At 48.1% G+C, this 25,951-nt stretch overlaps 10 protein-coding genes across 10 annotated transcripts; 5 read left to right on the plus strand and 5 right to left on the minus strand.

Annotated features, from left to right (window-relative positions):
* Position 1: 1 nt before the first annotated feature.
* B0J16DRAFT_405613 (uncharacterized protein) lies at positions 2–1,483 on the plus strand (the record flags this gene model as incomplete). The annotated part of the gene is made up of 1 exon (XM_046132904.1): positions 2–1,483. The coding sequence occupies one exon, from the start codon at positions 2–4 to the stop codon at positions 1,481–1,483; it is 1,482 nt and encodes a 493-aa protein (XP_045977590.1).
* A 224-nt stretch (positions 1,484–1,707) lies between these two features.
* B0J16DRAFT_275287 (Alpha/Beta hydrolase protein) lies at positions 1,708–3,477 on the minus strand (the record flags this gene model as incomplete). Its single annotated transcript, XM_046123700.1, has 1 exon — positions 1,708–3,477. One exon carries the CDS (start codon positions 3,475–3,477, stop codon positions 1,708–1,710), a length of 1,770 nt encoding a protein of 589 aa, XP_045977591.1.
* A 418-nt stretch (positions 3,478–3,895) lies between these two features.
* B0J16DRAFT_276557 (uncharacterized protein) lies at positions 3,896–5,019 on the plus strand (the record flags this gene model as incomplete). The annotated part of the gene is made up of 2 exons (XM_046123753.1): positions 3,896–4,143; positions 4,194–5,019. The coding sequence occupies 2 exons, from the start codon at positions 3,896–3,898 to the stop codon at positions 5,017–5,019; spliced, it is 1,074 nt and encodes a 357-aa protein (XP_045977592.1).
* A 1,124-nt stretch (positions 5,020–6,143) lies between these two features.
* On the minus strand, positions 6,144–7,514 carry B0J16DRAFT_418574 (kinase domain-containing protein; the record flags this gene model as incomplete). The annotated part of the gene is made up of 2 exons (XM_046133776.1): positions 6,880–7,514; positions 6,144–6,823 (listed from the first exon to the last, which is right to left on the minus strand). The coding sequence occupies exons 1-2, from the start codon at positions 7,397–7,399 to the stop codon at positions 6,144–6,146; spliced, it is 1,200 nt and encodes a 399-aa protein (XP_045977593.1). The 5' UTR covers positions 7,400–7,514.
* Positions 7,515–10,626: 3,112 nt separating this feature from the next.
* On the plus strand, positions 10,627–12,618 carry B0J16DRAFT_293293 (uncharacterized protein). Its single transcript, XM_046124362.1, has 5 exons — positions 10,627–11,013; positions 11,074–11,209; positions 11,265–11,414; positions 11,473–11,995; positions 12,062–12,618. The coding sequence occupies exons 1-5, from the start codon at positions 10,906–10,908 to the stop codon at positions 12,576–12,578; spliced, it is 1,434 nt and encodes a 477-aa protein (XP_045977594.1). The 5' UTR covers positions 10,627–10,905; the 3' UTR covers positions 12,579–12,618.
* A 611-nt stretch (positions 12,619–13,229) lies between these two features.
* B0J16DRAFT_310992 (uncharacterized protein) lies at positions 13,230–15,627 on the minus strand (the record flags this gene model as incomplete). The annotated part of the gene is made up of 4 exons (XM_046124995.1): positions 14,174–15,627; positions 14,044–14,118; positions 13,713–13,995; positions 13,230–13,662 (listed from the first exon to the last, which is right to left on the minus strand). The coding sequence occupies exons 1-4, from the start codon at positions 15,514–15,516 to the stop codon at positions 13,231–13,233; spliced, it is 2,133 nt and encodes a 710-aa protein (XP_045977595.1). The 5' UTR covers positions 15,517–15,627.
* Positions 15,628–15,874: 247 nt separating this feature from the next.
* Positions 15,875–17,787, plus strand: B0J16DRAFT_375920 (major facilitator superfamily domain-containing protein). Its single transcript, XM_046130740.1, has 4 exons — positions 15,875–16,107; positions 16,155–16,754; positions 16,807–17,258; positions 17,307–17,787. Exons 1-4 carry the CDS (start codon positions 15,948–15,950, stop codon positions 17,730–17,732), a joined length of 1,638 nt encoding a protein of 545 aa, XP_045977596.1. The 5' UTR covers positions 15,875–15,947; the 3' UTR covers positions 17,733–17,787.
* A 322-nt stretch (positions 17,788–18,109) lies between these two features.
* Positions 18,110–20,059, minus strand: B0J16DRAFT_188349 (uncharacterized protein). The gene is made up of 3 exons (XM_046122750.1): positions 19,344–20,059; positions 18,980–19,254; positions 18,110–18,907 (listed from the first exon to the last, which is right to left on the minus strand). The coding sequence occupies exons 1-3, from the start codon at positions 19,955–19,957 to the stop codon at positions 18,201–18,203; spliced, it is 1,596 nt and encodes a 531-aa protein (XP_045977597.1). The 5' UTR covers positions 19,958–20,059; the 3' UTR covers positions 18,110–18,200.
* A 1,395-nt stretch (positions 20,060–21,454) lies between these two features.
* B0J16DRAFT_349804 (uncharacterized protein) lies at positions 21,455–24,502 on the plus strand. The gene is made up of 4 exons (XM_046128957.1): positions 21,455–22,384; positions 22,432–23,289; positions 23,346–23,739; positions 23,788–24,502. Exons 1-4 carry the CDS (start codon positions 21,534–21,536, stop codon positions 24,421–24,423), a joined length of 2,739 nt encoding a protein of 912 aa, XP_045977598.1. The 5' UTR covers positions 21,455–21,533; the 3' UTR covers positions 24,424–24,502.
* Positions 24,503–24,647: 145 nt separating this feature from the next.
* Positions 24,648–25,619, minus strand: B0J16DRAFT_349806 (uncharacterized protein). The gene has a single exon (XM_046128958.1). The coding sequence runs from the start codon at positions 25,595–25,597 to the stop codon at positions 24,731–24,733; it is 867 nt and encodes a 288-aa protein (XP_045977599.1). The 5' UTR covers positions 25,598–25,619; the 3' UTR covers positions 24,648–24,730.
* Between the last annotated feature and the right edge of the window lie 332 nt (positions 25,620–25,951).

The raw sequence follows: 25,951 nt of genomic DNA on the forward strand, positions 1-25,951 counted from the left end.
TATGCCTACTTCTATCCCTTACGACCCCAGTCTTACTCTTATGAGTTTGGTCACCGAACAGGCAGTCGATACCGTCAAAGAGATAGCAGATTTGCAAGCACCCGTCGACGCTGCCCAAGATGCTCTCAACTCTCTCATATCAACCAAACGGAGCCTTACCATGACCAAGACCGAACTCAAAAATCTTGGAGTCCCGACTTATGATTTAGACAAAGAGATCAAGAAACTGGATGCGACTATCGAAAAGGCGGCGGCCGATTACGCGAAAGCAAAGATAGTCGCAGAGCCTCAGGTTATCGAGAAGCGAAAGAAGATCCATTCGGCTCATAAGCAGATTGAAAGTCCTGTGGATGACCTCCGCAGTGAAATCAAGAATATGCCTCTAGCCAATGACTCCATGAATATGGATGTGCAGTACTTTTCATTTGACTCCAACTCACAAACCTCAGCTGCATACAGCGCTCAAATTGCGTCGTATGTATCTGCTTCTGTGGGTGGTGTTTTCGGACCCAAGCAGTCCATGGAGATGGGAGCCGCAGCCTCACGTCAAGTCAGTCGTCAGATCAGCCAACAGAGCACTAATGGGACTCTGGTGCTATCTGTGAGCTGCACACACAAGAATGCAACAATCGTGGCCCCATTTGTGTTACACGTGGATAAAGCCATCAAAGTCTGGAATCATCTGTTTCCTGAGATCAAGCTGGACTTGACTAGTGGTTCAAGCATGATGAAATGTGCCATGAATGAAAGCCAGGAAGACAAAAAGAAATTCTCCATCATCTCTGGCACCACTTTCGGGTCGTGCTTTGTTGGTATGATTCACGTACTCAACATGGCGAATACATCTGCTTCAGAATCTATGACAGCCGCTGCCACATCTATGCAGGCTTCGATGGACACGGGTAGTTGGTTTGCCAAGAAAAGCGGCAAAGTAGGCGTCGACCCCAAGTTTGCCAGCGACGTCAAGAATCGTCTCAGTCAGCAGAACATCCAGTCTCACGTCACAGTCCTGTCTATGGGAGTTACTCCCTCGATGGTGCCCAGCGAAGTCTCTAGGGCTGTAGAGAAGTTTGCCAATTTTGATCCCAAGGTCAACATGGCCGGCATTCAGAACACATCAACTTCGGACCAAGCATCGGTTCAGTCTTTTGCTGAAAACGCGCGGAACAGTGGCCAGGTCTCCGAAATCCAAGGCAAGACCGTCGAGTCCACAATGAGTGCCATAACCGCCATTGAGGATAACGAGAACAAGGTTCTGGATGTCAATTGCATGATGACGGCGCTAGACGATTACCTGAAGAAGGCTGCTGAAGGCACTTCTGGAGTTCCTATCAACTACTACCTGAAGGATATCTACCAGAAGATGCTGGCGCAAATGTGGGCTGCGAAGTACTACCCCGGCAAGTTTATGTCTATCAAATATGATGATACGGAGGGCGGAGGTCTTGCTACAGAGAATGGGGAGCATAAAGACAAACTTTGATATGAGCGATACTTGATTTCATTCTGTATTACCTAAGTTGAGTTTATGTTACTGCAGTATCGATGCACTCTGTTGAGGACGTGCTGTATGAGAGCGGGTAAGGCGATTGTGATGCAGCTACTTGGAACCTGTGCCAGAAATACATTCACTGCGATACATATGTAGCGAGTTACGGTATTACCATAACAGTTGCAGGTCGCTTTTGCCTATATTTAGTACATCTATTAAACAAACGGCAGGATAACATGACTAGCGTTCTCCCCTCCGCAAAAGATGTTGTGTGTGCCCTTATTGTCATTATGCTCCAAGCTTCCAAAATTGCTGACACCCAAATTCCTTCCGCAAACAACAGCCCGAATCGACTCACCAGCCTCATACTCAATACCCATAGCCCAGATACCAATATCCAGTCTAACAACATCGCCAGGGTTGATCTTTTCCTCTATCTCGTGAGGATGGAAAGGCCAGTGAGGGTGCATACTCTTGCTCTCATCAATCTCACGATGTGATGCTCGGAGAACACCCATTGGACCGCGGTAAATCACTACTTCGATCTTCTCCTTGGCGTCCATCTCTTCGAAGGATTTCTTGGGAATGCCCTTCCAGGGAATGTTGAGGTTGAGCATGACTTCGCCGTTTGCGTCGAGTTTCTCTAGCAACACGTAGACGTCCATGTCGTTGTGATCGGGGCAAGACATGAAGACTGTGGCCTTGGGCATGCCGACTAATCTTGTTGTTTTGTCGAAGCGGTATGTGAAGCTAACTCGATCATCTGTCTCGGACTTGTAGCTAACGGTCGATGACTCGGAAGGCTTTTCAAGAGAGAGTTGACCTTCTGGTGTGAAGTACATCTTCTTGTAGTCCGTTCTAGGAATGGGAAAGTCCTCCTCGACAATGTTCTCATACGACTGAGGCTCCTTCTTTCCAAATCGTAGCACAGCCATGCGTACCTGTGGTGTGCTGTCCCAGCCGTTCTTCTTTCCCTTCAGGAAGTAGTCAAAGAAGTCGAGTAGTTCAGGGTTGGCTTGCTCATTGCCCCAGATATCATACCACTCCTGCCAAGGGTGCCATCGAAGCCACTTGTGAGGTGTATCGACCTCGAGCCATCCTCGGATAGCGCCCATACCGTGCATGGTATTAGTCCAGGTTCCCGTGATATAAGTGGGAATGTTGATCTTCTTCATATCAGGACGCTTGTCATTCCACCAGTCGTTGGCGAGCGGATGTTCCTTGAACATCTCTCGGAAACTCTCAATTCCGTTGTGTCCATGAAGCATGTACTTGACGATAAGCTTGTCGAAGAGATCGCCGGCATAGATACCGCCTCGGGCAAATTGCTCGCGGTACAGATCACCGCATCCTTCCCAAGGAGCGATGGCCTTGAGACTGGGAGGTCGGAGGGCAGCGATGAACCATTGCACAATGGCGAGATGTGAGTTTCCAGCGAGACCCACTGAACCGTTGCACCATGGCAACTTGGCTATGCTCTCAATGGTGTCATAGCCATCTTCAGCTTCCTGTGTGCCCATAATGACCATTGTTCCTTCACTGTCTCCCGAACCACGCGAGTCAATGTTAACGATGGCGTATCCGCGAGGAACCCAATCATTAGGATCGGGCGCCTCAAACTTCTCAAGACCCGATAAAGTCTTGGGAGGAATACCCAGGTTCCAAGGTACCATGAGTTCTAGTGACATAAGACCGTTGAACTTCTTTCCGAAAGGCGACCAGCAGATAATCGCAGGAACAGACTCGTCACTGTTCGGTGGACGATAGATATCAGCGTATAGCGTAACGCCATCGCGCATCTTGAACGCAACATCATGTTCAACAAGAATATCGCAGTTTAGAGGCTTTGCTGAAGGGTGATCAAACTTCCAACCAGCTGGAAGAGTTTCTGAGTGTGGGTTGAATTTGACATAACCGCCGTTACCAACCTTCGGAGGGTTGATGGGCTCGATTGGGACTTGGAAGGGGAGTTTGGCAGCAGGCATTGTGGTGACAAGGATGTAATTGGTGGTGTTGATACTATCGGAATTGAAGTCTGAGGCAACCTATTCATATTCAATGCTTGGAGTACTGGAAGAGGGATACCGAGGTCGCGAACCGGTGGTCCGCTCGGCCCCACTTGGTGTTGTTCGGGGTAAGACAAGGCGAGCGGCTCGGCATCGGAGTCTGGGGTAAGCAGCGGGGAAGTAAGATACCGATTCCGAGCCGAAGCGACAGCACTTCGGAATCAATTACTGGTTCAACATCTGACACCGGGTAGTTGAAGGATGAGTTGATTGAAGAATAAGTAGACCAGATTGATCTTACAAAGAATAATTCTTCATCAACAACTCTCAAGACAATCCAAAAAGATCTTGAACACATCTCAATCCATTTCAATTACTTTAAGTCTTCACATTCACCATGGTCGCCAACACAGAGCCCGCTGGTTACCAAGCCAGCGCAACTCTTAAGCTCGACAACCCCACAACCACCAAGTTTCTCCAAGCCAAGCCTGCAGGTCCCAACAAGCTCTTCGCCAACCCCAACGCTGTCTACGGCGACTGGCGCGATGATCTAGTCCGGGACGGTTACGCAGTTGTCAAGGGTGCTATTCCCCGCGACCGGGCTGACCAATATGGTGAAGAGATTATGTCTTATCTCGAGGATTTGTAAGTCATCCACCATTTTTTCCAATACCTTCATGACTAACAGCCTTCAGCAACGGCGGCATGGGCTTCAAGCGCGATGATCCCAGCACAGTCAAGAACGAGACCCTCCCCGTCATTACAGAAAAGGGCATGATCATCGGCTACGGCGTCGCCCACGAGCAATTCACCTGGTCAATCCGTCAAGAACCCGGCGTCGTAGAAGCCTTCGAGCGCGTCTACGATACAAAAGACCTGATCGTCTCCTTCGACGCAATCAACACTTCCTTCCCAGGGCGCAAAGACGTCAAGGTCAACAAGCCCTGGCCCCACCAAGACCAAGATCCCCAGAAGCCCGGCTTTCGATGTCTGCAAGGTCTCGTCAACATCCTTCCTAACGGAGATAAGGATGGCGGTTTGATCGTTTGCAAGGGCGCTCATCAACTTAGTGAGGAGTTCCACGAGGACTTCAAGAACGAAGAAAACAGGATCTGGGCTTGGACAAAGGAATGGTATGGCTTCACAGAGGAGGGTATGGAGTGGTTGAAGAACAAGGGCTGCGAATGGATCAAGATCAACGCAGAGCCTGGCGATCTTCTTGTCTGGGACAGTCGCACGCCTCATTACAACGTCAGTCCTGAGGGTACGATGCCGCGATTCTGCACGTATACTTGTTATATGCCAGCTGCGGATGCTACGCAGGAGGATTTGATTAGGAAGAAGGGTGCTTTTGATAACTTGCAGAGCACGACGCATTGGCCTAATGCTATGCATGTTGGAGGAATTCCTGTTATGCGCGATGGAAAGCCTTGTCCTTATAATACCGGTAAGCCTAGGGCTGTGCCGAAGTTGACGGAGAGGGGGTTCCAGTTGACTGGTATTCCTTACATCGCTGCATGAGCGAAGGATCTTGTATTTGATTATTTATCTAAGAATGTAACATGGCGTTTTGGATTGACTTTATTGAACACCAGCTTTTAGATATAAGTAAAACCGTGGACACCCTTTATCTTCCCGATATCTGTGCAAACCCAAGCCCCGCTAAGTTTTCGTCGAAACACTATCTTGAGCAGCTTCATATGGAAGAGGCTGCATGGCTACAGTTACCTCCTGGGCTCTCTTTCTCCTCATCTTTCTTCTATTCCACACACACAACCCAACGCAAGTTATTAATATCGCCCCAACGATAACGGGAATGCCAATGAAAAAGAAATTAACAATAGGCGTTGTCCAACCAGTGTCATTGACTGATGCATTTGGTGTCGCTCGAGGTACAAGGTGTATTGACTCCGCCATTGTATTTCCCAGATTTAGCAGCTTCGGGGATGGAATGCTTCCGCGGTGCGGAATAATGGAGACCGGAGGGTGACAGTGTATGCGCTCCTTTGGGTGAAATTGTTTTAGCAGCTGATGGTAAATTTCGTAAAGGGATGAGGATAGATTGGCAGTTAAATTTAGTCCTTAAAGAATGGCTGGCGTGAGAAATTATGGGTGATTAAAAAGTGCTGTTTTCTCTTCATCCTGGGTCGAGAGACTGTTTATCACAGACTCCTGTGCCACAGGACGTAATTTAACCCTTGTTGAGGTCCACTGTTTCATCTTCAAACTGACCAGTCTGGTAGCAAGGTCACTGAAAAACGCCTTGAGACCCCTGCTAGCTCAGTGCTTGTTGGTTGTAAAGTTCCGACCAACACGTTTCTCAACAGGCTAATTGGAAGCTTATCTTCGCAACAATAGGGTAAGGTACCACGAATGAATTGGCCTCGGTCATGACAATTGAGTGTCGTACGACAGGGCTTTTCATTTCATTCCGAAACATGAGGCTCTGGTTTCGGTAGAAATAAGGTGTTCATTCACTGAAGAATAAAAGAGTGTAACAGAAAATACCAAGTGCTATTGGATCTGAAGGACAAAAAGAGTAAAGAAAGGGGTTCTACGTCAACCTAGCTGGAATTTCATTGTCTTCCAATGCTACCACAGAAGAACTAAGTACATGCTCTAATCTTGGTAGTAATTACATATTTCTAAAGTCCATGCAACGCCATCAGCTCCTTGAATACTGCATCCTCGAGAAGCTGCCCAGCGCTGAACCGGTCCTCAGGGTTGTACGCTAGACCCCGCTGGAGTATAGACAGCACTAGCTGTCGTCCAACAGGGCTAATACCATACCGTGAGCGCTTGATCTTTGCTTCCAGAGTTTGATGGGAATCAGGCCCACTATCCTGATCATACCACGACTCGTCGTATTGCCCACCACCGTCGTAAAAGTCCCTCCAGGTTGAAGGAAGGGGTCCCAGGCTTTTAACCATAAAGTCCAGAGCTGAACGGGGTATCGAGCCACGGAACAGATTAAACCCTATGCATAGGTTGGCAAATATGCACATGTAACCCCACATGTCGGACTCAAAGCCCGGTTCTACACCGTGGAAACGTTCTGGAGCGCAGTAGATGGGAGGCGGCTCGCCATCGCGCTCCAATGAGGTGCCTGACTTGACAGCGAGGCCAAAGTCAGCGAGGGTTATGGTCGTCTGTACCAGTGACTCATGCGGAGAGATGGGCATAACCAGCTCGCCCTCTTTCCAAGTGGGCTTACATGTAGGTATGTGCATTTTCTGCGGACGCCCGAGATGTTTGTACTTGGTAGCTAATTCGGTGCCACTTTCGAAAGGAGCAAGTCCGTACAAGGCGTTGGAGCAGTTGATGTCTGCATTATATGATTAGCTTCTTCTGATTGACGAGTAGAGTTGTTTGGTAGAATACCTCGATGTACGACTCCGGCGTCGTGTAGCGCCTTGATGGCTTGCAACAGTTGCTTCGCGGACGACATGCGAGCGGCAACAGACATGGAAGCGGCATGTGTCCGTAGGCTGGGGCCCAGTAAGGGGAAGACCAGTACTCTATGTTCTGTGTTGGTGGCAGGCAGTAGAAAGGTGTCCCGATATATCAAGAGGCGGGTAGTGTCCTGCACTTCACTGGCGATCATATTCTGCGCGGCATACTCTCGCTCGGCAGAAGTCCCAGGCGTCATGATCTTGAGAGCAACGTCGACGTCTCTCACCATGTCATGCGCCATCCAGACGGTTGAGAAGCCGCCGTGACCCAGCTTATGCTCAATCCGATATCTGTTAATGAGGATTTCTCCGATGAAGATTGGATAATAGAGCCCCTTGTCGTATCGCTCGGGCGGTTCCGACGCATCCTCAACTTCACACTCGTCATCTGAATCGACAAAGTCGCCCCAGATGGACGCGCAATCCGCATCATCGCTTCTTGTAGCCATTTTCACAACAGAGAGTGATTCCGTAGAACCAGACTGATTGAATAATGCCCAATTTAGGGACTGAGAGGAGGAAACGATTAAACGAATACTTGGATTTGAGAAAAGTGGCAAATGGATGCATATGTTGTGTATAGAGTCTGAAAGACGGAATCGCCAGGCAACAATGAAATAAGTGGGTTGAATATTTTCGAAATAGATGCAGGATTGGCTCCACTTGTCAACCTGTCCTTTGTTATGGTTGATTGGTTGTCAACTGGGATAGGTGGTCTAGGTTAGTAGCTGTTGGCCTGCATTATCTTTCTATACAAATAAAGTAGTAGACTTGCCCAAGTCATGCAAGCGCTATTCTATGTCTTATCTAAGTACAGTACTGACCTAGTGGAGCCGCTGCATGACGTCGTTTGTTTTTAGAGGGAAGCTTCAGAGGATACAGCTCATGCTACACAAGAATACCAAAAAGCACATAACGCAGTAACATTTTTGGCTCATTAAGTAATAGATCGAGATATACTTTTCCAAAAAATATCTCTTTATGACGTATATACAAATACTTCCGGTCGCGTCTGATTGCAGACGATTTTCCAACGCCCCTCTGTGTACCCTCTACCAATATCGCGCTGTGATTTGCAGTGGCAATGTGATATGCACTATATGTATGAGCTGCTGGTATTTCTACTGATACTGACATTGCTTAGATGGAATCTACTCGAGCAGCAGTTCACTGGTCGATGGAAAGATTGTACTTAATGTCTTCAGAATTCGCGATCCAGCTGGCCACGCACGACTGAAGAAACCGATCGCGAAATGTTACTGGATGAGTAGTATCTTGACGATGAAAGTACAGGTGGGTCTAATGATCAATGAGCTTGCAAACACATCGACAAGAGATTTGTGGAGGAAAATGAACGCTTCGATCTAGGCGAATGGCTTTAATTCTGTAAGTTCTCTTATAGTTCATCATTGTTGTCGTATCACTAATGAAAACGACTGGCAAGATGCCTGGGATTTGATATCATGCATGGCCTTCAGCGTTTTTATTAACAATCGCGGCCCGGTCTTATTATAGCCCGGGAACCTGCCTCGCAATCGGAATTGTCTTGTAGGCCCGCTGTAGAGAGACCCTGAACAGCCACGTGAAGAGATCTACAAAACAGGAACGTCATTTATCCAATTAACCTAATGAACTGATTAGAAGACATGAATTAGTTTAAGCCTATAAAGATTAGATGAAAGAAGATGACAAGGGAACGAGCTTGTTAAAAACAAAAGCTCATGCTTTGGACTGGCTTAATTAAATAGATTGTCAACGGGGAATAACTGTTGGTTCGAACGGATGTTGGGAGCTTGAACGAGTCAAGATAAAGTCAAGTGGAAATGGATCAGAGAGGAGAAGAAGTAGAAGCGAAACAAAGCGAGATGAGGAGACAAGAAAAGAGAAGGATCTATTACTCGCCACCCCTGGAGAGAACCACAGGCCAGTTGCTGATCGGCTTCAGCGGCAGTGCAGTTCAATAAGCCCTGAAAATACTATTACAGCCCTTTCGGCAATCCCCATTAAAGCACGAGTTGGATACCCAAAGTGACCTAGCTCCAACAGCCACATCTGTTCTAGCGTATCTTCGGGCTTCGTCCTAGGCGGCAGCCCCCCTTATCTCTTGGCGTTTGCAAGTAGACTCAGCTCAGGGGTTTGGTGACACTCATAGAATGGAATGATCCCCCTTGGGTACTAATACTATGTAAAACTGCCCGAGAAAAGAGACAGAGAAGATAAAAAAGGGACTGAAGAAATAAAGAGGGAAATGAGAAGGCCAAGAATTTGTTTATCTGACACGAGACTCGGCGAATCGCTTTGCCATCTTGTGCCGCCAACGAATGGTCGTCATGTCCATCAAACACGCACGAAGTCTGTGTACTCAACCAAACAGCCATGGTGCTTCTTCATCGCTTTGAGGGTAAGACATTTTAGCCCCAACCAAGTGGGTTAGTTCAAATCGTGGCTTGAACTCTATAGTCTTTCCATCCTGGTTTCCATCCACTTCCTATTCCTGGTACCTGAAATCTCGCTATTACTTTTCTTTTTCTCGTCTTTTTCTCCGATGATAATGAAATGTGGCATTCACGAAGGCGTCACTCCGTTTTCCTGGTCGTCGGGTCTACGGCAGAGGTGAAAGAGATAAATGCTACATAGCTATGTTGGTGATTTCCAAGACGCGACCACAAATACTGACGTCTTCTTTCGTGCTTATATGTTGGAAGAAAAAGAGGATACTTGATCTAATTATTGCGATGACTGTCGCCAAGATAATTCCTGACTGCAGAGCAGATCTCTGCTGGCCTTGTGGGGACTCGGGAATCGATGCCCAACTCCCGCTGGGTGATCTACCGGTTATCGTTGATCCCGCTTTGACCATCATATGAGGCAAACGGCTCAAGAAGGGATCAGCTCAGTCCAAATCGCGCTCTTAGGCTTCCTTGCCTGGTCGTAGGTGGACTATAAAGATGTACTCGTACTGCCAAGACTACCGTAGGAACCCATGAAATTGAACCCGCCTTGTGGATATCTTCAGCGAGTCTAGTGCAGCTTCTGTTTGTTTCAAGATTGAACTAAAGATTTTGTAACCCTTATGCCCGTATTACGCCCAAAAGGTCCAATAGCGATAGCGCATCTCAGTGGCCTGGACCCACGGGACGGGTTCAATTTCAACGAGTTCCTACGGAAGTCTGACTGCCCAAAACATCACTGAACGTGGCGTTTTTACTAGAGAGTCTTGGCTCTGAACTAGCTCCAATCCAGCATTCACCAGACCAGCGCTGGGAACAAAATGACTGCCAGACTGTCACGTATATCACGGGAACCGTCGCAAAACCTGTTCCGAGACCGGACTGTACCGATAACCAACACGGTTTCAACAGCCAGAGAAGGATATCACATCTAGGTAGATTGATCTCTGTGATTACATATCTTGGAATGCAAATTTAGCGATACTCTATTCCAATCATGTATTACATAAACACCGTAATCTCTCCCCACCAACCGTTCCCATTCCGTCGCTAGCTAGGAAAGATTAATGGAAATTAATTAGACCGGAACAAGTCGTTGCCGAACATTTAGGACGCAAGATTTGGCCTGCGAATCAAGAACGCGTAATAGCGAACTAAGTTAGCAGACTAAAAACAAGCAACCGCCTCTTAGCGGGTCGCCACGCAATTTGTCTGCACCACTGAATCAGTCATTCTGTTTGCGCCCGTCTGACCAAACAGGCTAATCGTGCTAAGCTTGCCCTACAGTTGGTACGTATTGTGCAGTACCTAGAAGCCCCCTTTCTCTCTTTGTGCGCACAACAGCCGCCGCGCCAAAGGGCCTCTTCCCGTATACTAAAAAGCGATACCCGCCGATGTGCGTTTCAATCTTTTTTCCCGTTTTGTATCTTGACCAACCAGTCTAGTATCCTGACTGAACATTCCTTTTACTTTTCGTCTTTTCCCCTGAAACAACCTGTTTCGGGATGAGGCCTTTCGCTTACATTCTTGCTTGCCTCTTGGCTCTGCCATTGGCTGTGGCCGGTCTGAGTGAGGAGGCTTCAGAGGTGTTGGGCAAATTGCCCAACTGTGCGGTATGTATCTATCAACTTTACTTGAGATATATGTCTTAAACAGTAACTAATTGTGTACAGTCAAAATGCCTTGTTGACGGTATATTAAAGTCAACTTGTGGTCTTGACGATATAAAATGTTCATGCACGAACGTACCGCTACTGGCACAACTTGAGAAATGTGTATTGGCTGACTGCACTGTCCCTGAAGCTCTCGGTATGTCACCTCATTTCCCAAAAAAACATCTAACCATATACTTATGCTTTACTAGTTACACAGAATACAACGCAAACACTATGTGGTGCCCCTATTACAGATAACAGAACCTTCTTCGTTCGCCTTAACGATATTATGGGCACCATATCGGGTATCTTCTGCCTTATCCGCTTCCTTACAAAGTTTTGGTTTAAAGTGCCTCTCGGTATGGATGGCCATTGTATTTATTTGAACCGTACGACTCGAAAACTGACCTTCAATAGGTATGGACGACCTCTTCATGCTCATTACGATACTTGTCGCTATCCCCTGCGTCGTCATCAATTCATACTACCTTGCACCAGCCGGTATAGGCACCGATATCTGGACCCTAACACCCACACAAATAACAGACTTTGGCTACTGGTTCTATATCATAGGCATGATGTACTTTGTTCTGCAAACTCCTCTTAAGCTAACCTTGGTCTTCTTTTATCTTCGTATCTTTCCAAGCACTGGGATGCGTAGGGTTCTCTGGGGAACTGTTGCCTTTACAGTCGCTTACGGCTTTACCTTTATTCTCGTCGTTGTCTTCCAGTGTCGTCCGATCAACTACTTCTGGTTAAAATGGGACGGTATGCATGAGGGTTCTTGTGTTAGTGTAAATGGTATTGCTTGGTCTAGCTCTGCTATCAATATTGCTATGGACTTCTGGATCCTAGGTCTCCCTCTTTCTCAATTGAAGAAGATGAACTTGGACTGGAAGAAAAAAGTTGGTATTGGAATGATGTTCAGCGTCGGTGTGTTGTAAGTTTATCCTATCTTTTGTCCGTTAACTCGACCCATGGCAGTTTCTAACGGGTACATCTACAGCGTTACAATCATGAGCATTCTTCGTCTTTACGCCTGCATCGTAGCCGGTCTGAGCCACACAAACAACTATTCACAAGACTACCTCGCCATGTCGAAATGGTCCACCATTGAACTCAACGTCAATATCTGGTGCGCCTGTATGCCCACAATACGCGTTCTTCTCGTTCGGGTATTTCCCAAGGTCCTCGGCACATCCAAGAAATACCTCCATTACGGCAGCAAGAAGACGGGGCCCCAGTCGGGTGCGAAGGCGGGCGAAAACAGCAACGGCGTTCATCACAGTCAGGGCAGCAATAGTTCAGGATCGAGCCCTTTTGGTGAGAGTACAGAATACCATATCGGCAAGGCGGGGCAGTCACACGTCCGGGTTGATCCTATTGGAATTACTTGCGACCGCACTTATGAAGTAGAATACGGAATGGGAGATGATGATGAGACATATCTAGTGCATATGAAGACCATGGATCATGGGTCTAAGGGCACCAAGTCTTCGCCACGGTCTGAGGACTCGGTATAGATTATACAGCGCTTGTTATTTTAATTATCAGTTAACGACTAAAGTTGATATGGGTGTAATTAGAAATACCCAACATCGCTCCACAAATAATTGTGACCGGTTCAGCTAGTGATTTGGGTTCGGCAAATGTTTAGAGAAAGCTATCAATGCTGCTGTTCAGCGATGTAGGTACAGATCTATGATACGTTGAAACAAGGCGGGTTTGCCGGTGTGGTAGATCGATCTGACATGTACAGCGGCACGGAGCTTTTATCCGGAGCTAGATATCCAGTCTTCCGATCCAGATACTCTTGCGCAATATCTCCCAAATCAGGGTATTGCTCCGTGGGCTAAATCGGAATGTCGATCATCTTGAGCCATAGCCGATGCAATGCAAATGAAGCTCGCATCACGTCTCATGCGTTTGAACTTCCAACCTGAATTGGGAAACATTTAGCGTTTGTGCAAATTTACAAGGTTATTGCGACGTCAGTACTACTATGAAACGGAGTTTGAAGAGCCCGGGAGGAAGATAGAACTCGTGTCGGGATGGTTTGTACATTAGTCGGGGCTGGTCGTCAGTATGCGAAGTCGAGCCTGAGAAGGAAGGACGGAGTCATTCAGTTTCACGAAGAACGGGCAAATGTGTTAAATTGTTCATCAATTCGTCTTCTTAAATGTCTATAGTCATCCCTTCTTCCGCTGGGAACATCCCGGGGTCATTCTCAAGTCTCTGTAACAGATTCTCAAAGTCTGCCCAGTCGCATCCAATCTCATCGGGTAATATCGGTATGGTGAAAGGTTGTCCCGAGAAGGGATCCAGAACATTACCATCCATGGTGAGCTCCACCGGGTTCAAGATAGAAGAGTCTGAAGGGTCTAGTGATTGGGAAAAGGTCATGGTACTGGGTTGTAGAGGTAGTGCTGTGTCGCCTTGCTGTGAAAGGTGTGTGTTTGAGTTGTGTTGGCCGCTGTCGATGGTAGTTGCTGGCTTCATAGCTTCTTGGACGACACGAATAAGGCCGTTTAGGACCGTGTTCAAGCGATCTGCTTCCGCGAGACCAACGGAGTAACATCTTATTAAATCCGCAGCCGTTATAAGCAGCTGTAATAATTAGCATCATTATGTGCGACCTTGACTGTGATGCGACTTACACTCTGATCAATCTTCGAAATACGAGAATGGGGCTGCTTGAGAATATGCACCGCCAGTACATAAAGAGCATGAAGGAGAGGGAAGTAAGATGGCGCGAATAGGTGCGACACAGAGTCATCGCTATCAGCTAATAGGTGGATGATTTTTCGGGCGGAGTTGGCTACCATGGATTGACCGTTACGAATGGTGTACTCCCATGGTGTTCCCTTGGCGATGACCTCGACTGCTTTGTGGATGGCGTCTTTACTTATGAGGAGGGAGTTTCGGTTGAGCATGATGATACTGCGAAACGTTAGAGATATGAAATAGTCCGGTCTATAAAGGACTTACGCGTTGTGGTAGTGGAGGGAGATGAAGGATGAAAGGGCGAGATCTTCTGGGACACGCATGAATTCCGATGTTGGTCTGTGTCGGTTGTCAGCGGACGGTAAGAACAGGTGGTAGCATCAAAATGTCTTACCTTAGGCCGGCTGGTAAACAGTTAACCCAATCCGACAACATGAGAAATGACTCTCCAGTCGCGTTGACCTTGTCTTTAATGGCCGCCTCAATAGTCCTCCGACTTGCTCTATCCTCCAGCTGTCGCGCCTTCGCACATCGATGGCTCATTCTACTGAACACCTTCGCCATGGACAACACAAGGTGTTGCGGTTCAGGATTCGCGTTCTTCACGACCTCCAGATCTAGAGCGTCATACATCTCATCAGATATACTCGAGACATAGCCCAATTGGAAGGAAAATAGCTTTTCATAGCTATATAATGCCCACCAAGCTGGGTTCCAGGCGTCAATACTAGATGGCTGAGGCTTCTTCCTCGGACGGTTGAGACCGAGGGAGTGTGCGATTGAAAGGCAGATACCGAGGGTTGTCCATGATGAAGTGATTTCGTCGTTGAGACGTAGACAGACGGAGAAGAGGAAGAGGATTTCTATTGTTTCCAATGAGACGTTGCCGATTAGATGACCGAGAGCGGTCCGGGCTAGGGAAAGGGTTTCGACCATGTAAGACTGGCGATCTGGGGATTGGAGAATGCAGCCACCTGCTGCTAGTACTAAAGACGTCTTCAAGGCAGTGGCGTCTGCACCTAAATGGGATTGATGCGATTGCAATGCCTCAGCTCTTGCTAGATCCAATCTCACAACGGGATAAAACATATGAATCTCTCGCTGGTACGCATCGATAAGCTCCGGAAAATCCCAGGTCTCAGGCGCCCGGGGTAAAACATGCCGAGACTGGAACCCACTTGATCCCGATGCCGGGTTCAGCGTCGGAGGAGCATACGTCCCAAAATGGTAGGGGACATTGAGCCGGAAACATGATAGGTCCAACCATTCCGTTAAGACCTGGAAAGAAGTGGTGCCCGTGCTTTGTCGCCATATTGGCAAGGGATTGCTGATGGTGTCGGTATGAGAAGAGTCTCGACTCTGTGACGGTCTTGGACTTTGAGACCGTGCACGTATCGGCGCAGCTACCGAGATAGTGCGCGCAGTCTGGTGATCCGTCGCCACAGACATCCGTCTACCTGGTGAGACTCCGTGCTCGGAAGGACTGACAGACTCAATTGACAATCCATCGGCAGATTTACCTGCTTCGCGTCGCTTAATCACTTTTCCAGGCCGTCGTCTATCTTCAGTAACACACGGAATCCCCGCTGAGATGCACGCTTGACAGGATGGTTGTTGCTCATCACAGCGCGTCTTGCGACTTCGGCAGTAATTGCAAGCAAAGTTGAGACGCCGGCGTTTGCTGGACTCCTTGGACCGGTAGCCGGGGCTTTCTTCGGTATCCATTGGAGAAGGCATCGGAGCGATATCGCGGGGAAATACGAATATACTGAATCAGTAATTGAAGACAAAAGATGCCGGTAGATGGAAACGGTATCCGGGGACAGGGTTGAAGAGTCTGGGGTTGTCGTGTTTGCGTGAGCTGAGATACCGAGCCGATCGAGGGTATTTTATTCTCTGAACTGTCCTTCCCCGCATCCATTCCCTCGGACTATCGGCTCCACCCCCACAAGTTAGTGTACCCCAGGCCGACGATCGGTCTTTTACCAATCGGAGTCTGTCTTTTAGACATTTTGACTTTACTTGATCGGCATTAGTTTGCAAAGCTTGGCTTCAAACTCCTCAATTTTTGCGACTCCGATCCGACAAGGAACCAGGATGCTGGATGATATAAACCTGTCCATGTCGCTGTGGAAAAGACAAGAGGCAGACTCATCCAGACAGTGACAATGGCTGAGCGACGATCTCTTGATATGAAACCTGATGTGGACGCTGTTGAGAACGTGGTTGACAAGCCTCATCATGAGTCACACGATGCGTCTGGTACAGTTAATCTCTATCAAGATGGAACTGTTGTTCTAGTTCCCACGCCTAGTCCTGATCCCAAAGGTAAATCCTCAATTACACCCAACTACATAATTACTGACTCGACTTAGATCCTCTGAACTTGCCTTTCTGGCGCAAGTACATGATCATTCTCCTCGTGGGCTTCTATTCCGGCATCTCAGTCCTCGGCACATCCGGTCTCGGCGCAGTAACCCCCGAACTTCACAAGATCTACCACAACGATGATCCCAAGCGCATCACCGATCTTCTCACCTACCCGACTCTCTTTATGGGTATCGGAAACCTACTATCCATGCCGCTCGCCAACGCTGTCGGTCGTCGACCCGTCTTTCTCTTCTCAGTCTTGCTTCTTACAGTTTCGGGCATTTGGTGCGCTTGCTCGACTTCGCTGTCGAGCCATATTGCTGGTCGAAACGTTTTTAGTCTTGCTGCGGGACAGAGTGAGGCACTCGCGCCGTTGATTGTGCAGGAGGTGCACTTTTTGCATCAGCATGGTGTCAAGTTGTCGTATTTCGTTGGCGTACAGAATACTCTCACTGCTGCGCTTTTCACTGCGACGACTTATATTGTGCCGAGCATTGGATTGCCTTGGTGGTATGGTGTTATGACCATCATCAACGGTTTCACTATGATCATGTCATTCTTCTTTTTGACTGAGACTCGATTTGATCGTCCTGAAGATGCTACTGGTAAGCCCCCAATTCTCGTCAGTTGGTTGGCGATTGACTAACACGATGTCAGAGGGCGCTGTCCACCTGAAGCTCGACAAGAACGGTAACGTTGCGCGTGAAGGTACCAACGAAGTCCTCTTCCAAGTAACAACCCGCCAAGGCGTCGTTCTCCAGCCCGAGAAGTTCGGCGAGCGAACCTTCCGTGACGACATCCGCCTCTTCCACGGCAAGTTTGACTGGAAGGCTGCCCTTCTCTTCTACAAGGACGTCGGCCAATCTCTCATCCTGCCACCTATCTTCTGGATCTTTGTTCTCAACGGTGCTTTCTTGGGTCTATACATCTACCAGGCTTCCACCTTCGCTCAGATTTTGGTCATGCCTCCTTATAGCTTCAGTCCTGAGCTATTGGGTTATGTTCAGCTTGTGCAGATCGTTGATTGTCTTATTGCTGTGCCTATTCTTGGAGTTGGGTCGGATTTCATTTGCAAGTTTATGAGTCGTCGCAACAAGGGTGTCTTCGAGGTAAGTCCCTACACTAATTCATTGTGGATCTATGCTAACATTATCCAGCCTGAGTACCGACTCCTCACTCTCATCATTCCCGCCGCAGCCGCCATGATTTCTGCCATCTTCTACGGCCGCGCAGCTGCCAACCCCAACAACTACCACTGGATCGCCATCGTGGCCTGCTATCACCTTGGCTTCTTCGCTTTCCTCGGCGCTAACTTGGTCGGTATCACATTTGTCATGGACAGTTACCCTAACAAGTCTGGACCTCTACTTCTCGTTGTTTGCGCTGGTCGAGGGTTCGTCTCATTCGGATTGAGCTACGCCACCGTGCCTTCCATTGAGTCTCTGGGTTATGATGGTGCTATGAACATCCTTGCTATTGTTTGTGGTGTTTTGAGCGGTTTGGGAATTGTTGTTTACTTTATTGGCAAGAGGGTTCGTGAGTGGGCTCGCAGAACCATCTGGCCTAAGCAACATGAGGAGTAAGAACAGTCTTAGCTATTTATCAGAACTATGTTCAAGGGCATGATACCACCTCTAGCTACAAGATTAAATAACACTTAATGATGTCACCATGTGATGATCTACCGATCTCGTTCTGAAGTTATTGTGACTTGCGTAGGCGGATACCTATGTGGAAGAATCGCAACTCAATCGGTCTAATGAAACAATTCGGGTTGTGGGAGTTCCTTATTGTCAAAAGAGAGTGACAATAAATAGATTTGCAGCATGGGACAACATCTAAAAGAATGGTAACAGTTGGCGTTCTCATAATACAAACCCTCCCTGGTCAAACATCCAAGCTCAGTTAAGCCCTTGCCAACCCTTGACCTTGCTCCACGCTTTGGTCCTTCTTGATAAAGTGGAAGTTTGCCTTTCCTTCCCATATGCTGTCCAAGACTAAACACGTTCAGTCGAAGCCTGCAACGCTAAGCTTCTGTAGCATCCGCTAGCCTAGGGCGCCATGCTCGGCATTTCGTTCTCATCATAGTCCTCTTGCTTGAGGTCGTCTTGTACCAAATACCCCCCTACAGACTGCGGCTGGTGTTGGGGGCCGTTTAAAAAGGTCGTCCAATCATCCAGTGCCGTTTCTTCGTTCCCTGCCGCAAAGTCCGGTACAGGGTTGTGGCTTGTGTTGCCCATCGGCTGTTGAGCCACCGTTATAGTCCTCTCTGTATTGAACTGCGGCAGAGTGTTGCTGCTATTCATAGCCTGGTAAGATCCAAGGGAATCAAGTCCTATTGACATTTGGTCCGAGAATTCTGTCCAGTCTGTGAACGTATCAGACGGGTCAACGCTTTGTAAGTGACGGTGTGAATTTGCATCGGAGCTTGAAAGAGCTGGGGTAGGTAATTGTAAGCGACGTCCATGACCATAGTTGTATGCCAACTGAGGAACTGGCGGGAGTTGATACTGCGGGGGCTGGGTGTTGACGACAATGGTTGGTTGAGCGGACACAGGTCTGGGAGGCAAATGCCCAGTCGTCATCTGGGTATACACCAAATTCCTTTCAAGTTCCCTGAAGAATGGCTCTAGAACCTGACGTCTCTCATCATTACTTTGGCAATCCCCAAGTTGAGACATCGTGTGGTCTCCCATCACTCCGTTGCGGTGTTGGTGAATGGCGTCTGTATAGTCCGTTGAGCCAGTTTTAGCTTGGTCTAGATTGATTTGTTAATGAGTAATTGCTTGCAAACACTCGAATGGCATGCTAAAGGCTGTAGCAGACTCACATGGACTTGGAGTATCGTGATCCGCGGGCCAGTTTGGAAACAGCACCCTGAATATCGCTTTCCAGCAACTTTCAGGCGGATTCTTTCTGGTCCGCGTTTCGTCCTTTTTCAGGTCTTGAGCTTGGTCTACATCATATCCATCCTCATAATCATCCCACTCGTCCCGTCTCTCACATGGGCTATGCGTATCTAATTGATCGCGGAGGAATCGCTTTTTACAGATGTGACATCGCCTCCAGTGTTCAGAAAGATCATGGTAATCCTTCAGATGCGTCCTATACCGTTGTTAGTTACACTATCGACTTAGGAGCTTCCAAGCCAATATTCTCCGGTCCTGTAGTAAACGGTTTCGAGTTGAACTTACTTGAGACGGTCAATGTTCTCAAATCCCTTTCCATTGCAGGGTCCGCTCGAATACCTAGCCCAGTTCTTCTTATGATACGGACAGGCGAAGCGGACCCCGTTCGGATCCGAGCGACGAGGCTTTTTCCTAGGATTACCTGTTGAGCTGTTTGGGCTAAATATCCTTGTCTTGCCATGTTCCCGCTTCCGTTCCCTAAAGCCTTGAGGTATAGCATCTTCATCCGCTACCTCCACTGGGGCTAGGAGCCTGTCACGTTCCCTAAAGCCTTGAGTTACAACATCATCCTCCGCTATCTCTACTGAGGCTGGGATCAACGATAAGGACAATAGATGGCCTTTGACGTGTTGCTCCAGAGCCTCCTGGGCTTCGTCGGCATTGCGATCAGCGTAACGGTCCTCAATCTCTTCAGGGAAACAGTCGCAGAAAGGACAGTATTGCAAAGCATGTTGGTCATATACCAAGCTGTGTTTCATGACAGTTTTTCGGAGTGAGTCTGTGACCTCCCTTTGGTGGTTCCTTTCCAAGTGTTTCTGGAGCTCTTCTGCGCTAAAGAACGGCGTAGCAGCGTCGCAATACCAACAATGCCATCTTGGTTCTGTGTGGGATTTCCGCATATGTGTGAGCCACCCATTATATGTATTGGCACATACGAACGGCGAATGGCAGTTATCGAATACACAAAAGAAGGGTTCAAGGTCGTAAATGAGATGGTTCCTATTATCGTAAAATTTCTATCAGCATTACAGCAATAGATAGGCCCACATAGACTAGATACTCACATCCACTGGGTCTCATCACTGACCTCGCTTGCTGGACAGACTAGAAAGCAGTATGGGCAGGTGAACGAAGTACCTCCTGGGTCGAGTTTTGGCCTGGACGGGAAGTTGTGTGTGGGTATTTCCAAAGATGAGATAAATGGGACTGGAATGTTTGTATTCTTCTGTCCCGCTTGGGGTTTCTCCGGGTCAGATGTAGTACGTCCCGTGGTTGGGTATAACATACTTGGGTCCATAAGCAATTTCGAGTCGTCAATCGGATGAGGTAGCAATATTGTCTCTTGTTGCTGCCTCAATTGAGCTGATGGGTGGCTTTCGCGTTCCTCAGTGGCCCGGAGACGATCAAGCTTTGGATCCGGCTTTCCCGACGTCGAAGTCTGCTTCTGATGTTGCTCCAGGTATAGAGCCCGTACTCGGCGTGTAGCAATCGACTCAGCCATACGTTCTCGTAGAGAGACAGTTGCCTTGGGGAAACGCAAGTCGACCATTTGGCGCGCAGATCTCTCAACTACTTCATACTCCTGTTTGTTTTCCTCTAGGTCCCTAAAGCGCTGGGTGCAGTCCTGTCGATATTGCGTGCCAGCTAAACGAATAGTGAATACCAGTTGATGAAGGCTGGATATGGTGTCTCGAATCGAGATCCAGCTCGTGGATCGATGTAAGTTTATTGAACAAACCTCATCGTCATCATTGCCACCGTGATCGGAAGGTGACACGAGTCTATAGGATGAAGTAGATGACCGATCCGAGGAGTCCTCCGACTCTGTGGTTGGCAGCTCCCCTTCTTTGTGCCCTTGGATCAATGATTTCACTGTTTCTTCTTGATTAGATCTCGCTAGCAATACCAAGCAGTCTCTGATTACCAATATCACGGTCAAGCGCCACGAGTGACTGTTGAACCAACTCGCTTATCTGGGGCGCAGTCTTCAACCGCCAAGTCATCGATTGCTGCCCATCACGGAAGACCCCCATATTCGTAGCCCAGATATTGAAACTCGCAACCAGCTCTCTCGCCTCAACCGCTCCGGTCGGGTCATGATCCCCGCAAAGCCGACTGAGGCCGTCTTTGCATTGAATCGATAATCTTCGGATGTCAGACAGGGTCTCGCTCGTTGTTGAAGGAAGTACCGGCTCTTCATTATCTTCTTTCATTTGGACGCCGTGGCGCTGAAGCTTTGATGGTAATAACTAGGCTCTCTGTATACGTTGGTTTTTGATCACGCCAGACAGGCTGACATACCCCGCAGTCAGTTGCTCACGTGCCTGCGCCATTGTTGATGCCCAATCTCAGCTCGCGCAGGTCGCACAGCCTGCTGACATTCATAAGAAGCACATCTTACTTCGCAGCCATTCATCTAGGGCAGTGCTAATCGACCCCATTATACCCTCAATTTGACATCCAAGAACAACCTCCATGCCACTAGGTGCGCTCTGGAAGCTCGGAGCCACTGCTCCAAACTGCGAAACAGAGGACGTATGCGAACTTCTCCGGACGATCTTGCCCATCTTCGATGTTATTGTCGAAAGGGCACGACACGGCCTGTCCGACGGCTCGGAAGTCGAGATATTCTATCTCGACTTCAACGTTCGCGTGATTGGCCTATTGGCTGTTCTAGTGAAATGGGATCCTGCAGGAACTGTCCAGAGGCTCCCTGCAGAGGAATTGAAGCTCAAGACAAACTTAATGAGAGTTCTAGATGAGTTAGAGAACGTGTTTGTTTCACAAAAGGGGCAAGATGCTGAGCCCGCCTACAAGCGCCTTGGTTTTGATCGCAGACAAACCGAGACTTACCCAAAGCTCCGTGCCCTCAAGAGGGTACTACCCCATGATGACGAAGTTGATGAGCAGTTCTTTAGTGATGTCAACTGCATCATACGGGTTTATAGGAAGAGTCCTGAGAAGCGAACTAGGATGCTAAACAACCTCCAACAAGCACTTGACTTTCTCTACAGCACTCAACCTTTCGCCTTCGAAGCAGACCCAACATGCCCTATAAGATTCTCGGACTATCCTCTGAAGCACGTTAGAAAGCTCGCAACAACGCTATTCGACGTGGTGCAGAAGAACTGGAGCTGCCAGTGCCGCAGTACATCTCTTGTCAGCCGAAATACACGATTGAATCTGACCCAATATCAACGATTTGAAACGTTCCACCATTCGGAACAGGTCTTCATAAATAGAGATACACGATTTCGAGTCTTGTTTCCAACCACCTCTAGTGCTGCTGACTGGCAGGATACAGAAATAACTGTTACCGAACGGAAGTAAGTTAACTGCGAAGAGTGTTCAGATCAGCTAATGACATCGCTAGTCGTGTGGCTGATCAGCATGAAAAGCCTAAATATGGCCTTTGTGGGATAATCCATGGGGTGAGAGCTGGAATTCGCCCACGGATGGTGGTTTATTCACAAAGTCTATGGCAGCTAGAAGCTGACCCTGAAAGAAATCAGTTCTCTCCTCAGTTCCAGGACGGCCAATTTATGACCCTTCGAGATCTGCTTCGACGTAATAGAAGCAATCGCCAGTCATTACTGTCGTCTATGAGAGGAAAGGACCGTCTCATTCTGTCCTTCATCCTATCGATGTCCTTTATGCACTTCGTCAATGGACCATGGCTACAAACTAGTCTTAGTAGCGACAACATATGTTTCTTAGTGTCGGACTGTCGATCTTCGGTAGACATCACCAGACCCTATTTAATGGCGAGTTTTACCAACACAGTGCAGCCACTAATGCCAAGGGATCTCAACCAGCCTCATCGGTTTCCCGATATTCTGTCACTTGGTGTACTTCTGCTAGAGATTGCACGGGGGGCTGTGATGGACGTAGAAGAGTCGCAAGACCGTTGCGTTGTCGCCCTTGAATATATGGACAAATGGGTTACAGTTTGTCGGCGGGATAGTTCTAAGATGATTCCGGACGGCCTTTATCGCGCCATCTCAGCCTGTGTCGACCCAAAGGAGTCAAGAACCAACGTATGTGACAGGAACATGCCTATGGAACTTGCAATTAGGAAGTACATCTTTGAAAGGGTCGTATACCCACTCGAAGATGCTCTTTCTACTACCTACGAGGTCCAACCAAACGCGTTGCACTCGAGCATTTCTCAAGGAGACGAAGCTAATTGCAATGGGTCTTTTGATCATCAAGACGAGGATCAGCTGGTAAAGTACGAATGCGCTTACTTGTATTATTCTACCGTACTGACACTGAATGTTCCTATAGAATACAAGCAGCTACAGAATGGGTTGAACACTGGGAAAGAGTAAATAATCTTTTCCAAACTTGCCATGACCTTTGTGGTCGAGAGGATAGAACGGCGAGTCGTGTCAAGGTTGCCGTGCTCGATACTGGGCTCCAGCTTCCCAAGATCCTGCAGGAGACCTACGAAGAGGAGGGGAGAATCAACGTTCAACAATCTGCTACCTTCATAAGCCCCACCGGAAGCGAAGCTATTCATGAGTGGAACGTTGATCAGGACGGTCATGGCTCCCGAGTAGGTGGGATTATTCTCCGCTTTGCCCCGACAGTCGACCTGCACGTGGCAAAAGTCTTCCAGACCCGGGACGACCTAGCAGACCCCAACATAGCCACACAAGTGCATGGGCGTATTGCACAGGTGAGTATATCCAAGTCTACTGATTCGGCGACATACTGATGTTCCCAGGCCATATTCTGTGCAACCAATGACTGGAATGTTGACATGATAATCATGTCCTTCGGCTTTGATAGGCCGATCAGATTGATTCGCGAGGCTATAGACGAAGCTTCGCGGGCCGTAAAACCACCGTTGTTCTTCGCAGCTACTCGAAACGACGGTGCACATAAGCCCATGGCATGGCCAGCTAGAGACATGGCGGTTATTGGCGTCAGCTCAACCGCTGGCGATGGAAGCGTATCTACCTTTAACCCGTCGGACAGTCAGACAAATACTGTACTGTATGCTTTTGGAGAGGGTGTTCCTGTCAAAGTCGCTCATCCCAATACATCTGTCGGGTTTAGTACCAAATATGTGTCGGGGACCTCCTACGCTACTCCGGTGGCATCGGCACTGGTGGGAAATCTGCTTGGATGCATCCGCATGATGGTACAGACCAGTTCATCGGAAGATCAAGAGAACTACATTCTCATCCCGAAAGACTTACAGCGGATGGGCGACTTGCTAACGGTTCTGAGGCGCCATATGCAGCAGAAAAGTGTTTCCGGCGTGGAAAGCTTACTACCATGGCATTTTTTGAACGATAAGGGGTTGGAGAACAATAGGATATTGAAGGATGTAGCAGCTACTTTGCGAGATGGATAGAGCCATATAGGTTAGTAGTGCAGGCTCCTCTAATGTATACGCGTTTGTCGGACAGCACCCTGAAACTTTAATTCGGGCTTAGACTTCAATTACTGTAAGATTCACAATCTACATGCTGTAATAGATCTTTTCGCCAAGTACGCTGTACCCCAAGAGGTAAGATATCAGAGCTCTGCAACGTAGGTGCAAGGAGTGAATTCCAAGACAATTGATAGAATGAGGTTCGAAGACTAGGCACAGCAGGTATGCAAAGCTTTAAATAAAAAGGAAGAGATGTGAAAGTAAAACTGATAACAGAAGAATACCCTCAAGCCTCCTCACTTACTTGCTCACAGGTATCCTGAAACCCTAGACTGGCCTCTTCCTCAATCTCAAAGTTGTCTCGGACCGCGATCTCCCCATCATTGTCCTCATCGTTTTTGCCATACACGGCTCCCTCCACGAAACCCTGATCCTTGAATCCCTTACCTTTTCCCTTCGGTTTTATCCGTGTCAGCTGGTAGGCAAAGATGTAGTCAGTTGACCCGCCGTAAGAAACACCTCTCTTTGTGTCTGACTCCCAACTAGCTTTAGGTCCTACATCAGCACCCGCGACATTAGCCTTCAGCTCAGCCTGCGCTGACGTTCCCTTCTTAGTCTCAGTGCTCACACTGGCTCCTCTTGCGATTTTGATACCGGTGATCACATACACAGGTTTTCGCCAATTATGTACTTGAAGGTACGCTTGGATGCCCGCATCTTGGAGCACCTGCTCAAAATAGTCGTCGTCTGGAAGGAAATATTTCGTTTCCAGTGTAGTGAATTTGTGGTTTTCAATCGAAGACTTGAGGTTGCTAAAACTCAAGCCTGCTTGGATGAACTGCAAGCATTTGGCCCAGAGTCCAATTTTGCCCAAGCGCAGTTGCTCGAGAGTGGTCTCCCAGTCTGTCTTCTCTCCTTCGTAGATTGTAGGCGGTGAGATGATGCTGCTGCTGCGAACTTTGCTCTCGGGGTTGTTAGGATCTTTGATCAGGCGTCCAAGAGCCACTTCGCTTTCGACGGGTATGTCCCAGTTTGGCGATGGGATGTAAGTGGGTCTGTTCGAAGTCATGGTGATTGATGTCGTAGGATGGGCTAGTGTAGGTTGAATAATAGCAGTGACCGTAAAATAGCGATGGAATGACAGCTTGGACATCAATACTGTTCCGGGTCTTCTCGGGCGGGGAAGAGAGAAGAAAAAAGATAAAAGAGAAAAGGGGGGGAGGCCTCTACCGGGCGGCGGCCCATAACTCGGCGCAGCTCACTCATGCAGGTATGTGCTCCCATTTCAGCTACTTCAGTAACCCGGCTGAAAATGCGCGCCACCTTTCCTCCACGCAGTAGACAGTGTACGTAAGCCTGCATGACCTGGGGTCATTGGATAGACTATGCCAATTCTGCTCATCAATTTGTCTGTGGCACCATCTGCTACTGAACAGATTAATCTTTTAAATTGAGCCGAAGATAAATTCACTGGCTATACTATCTCGGCTTAAAAAGACCTTTTATT

This window comes from Fusarium flagelliforme (assembly GCF_020744385.1).
Source record: "Fusarium flagelliforme strain FIESC 12 MPI-CAGE-AA-0113 chromosome Unknown B0J16scaffold_8, whole genome shotgun sequence".
Classification (NCBI taxonomy): domain Eukaryota; kingdom Fungi; phylum Ascomycota; class Sordariomycetes; order Hypocreales; family Nectriaceae; genus Fusarium; species Fusarium flagelliforme.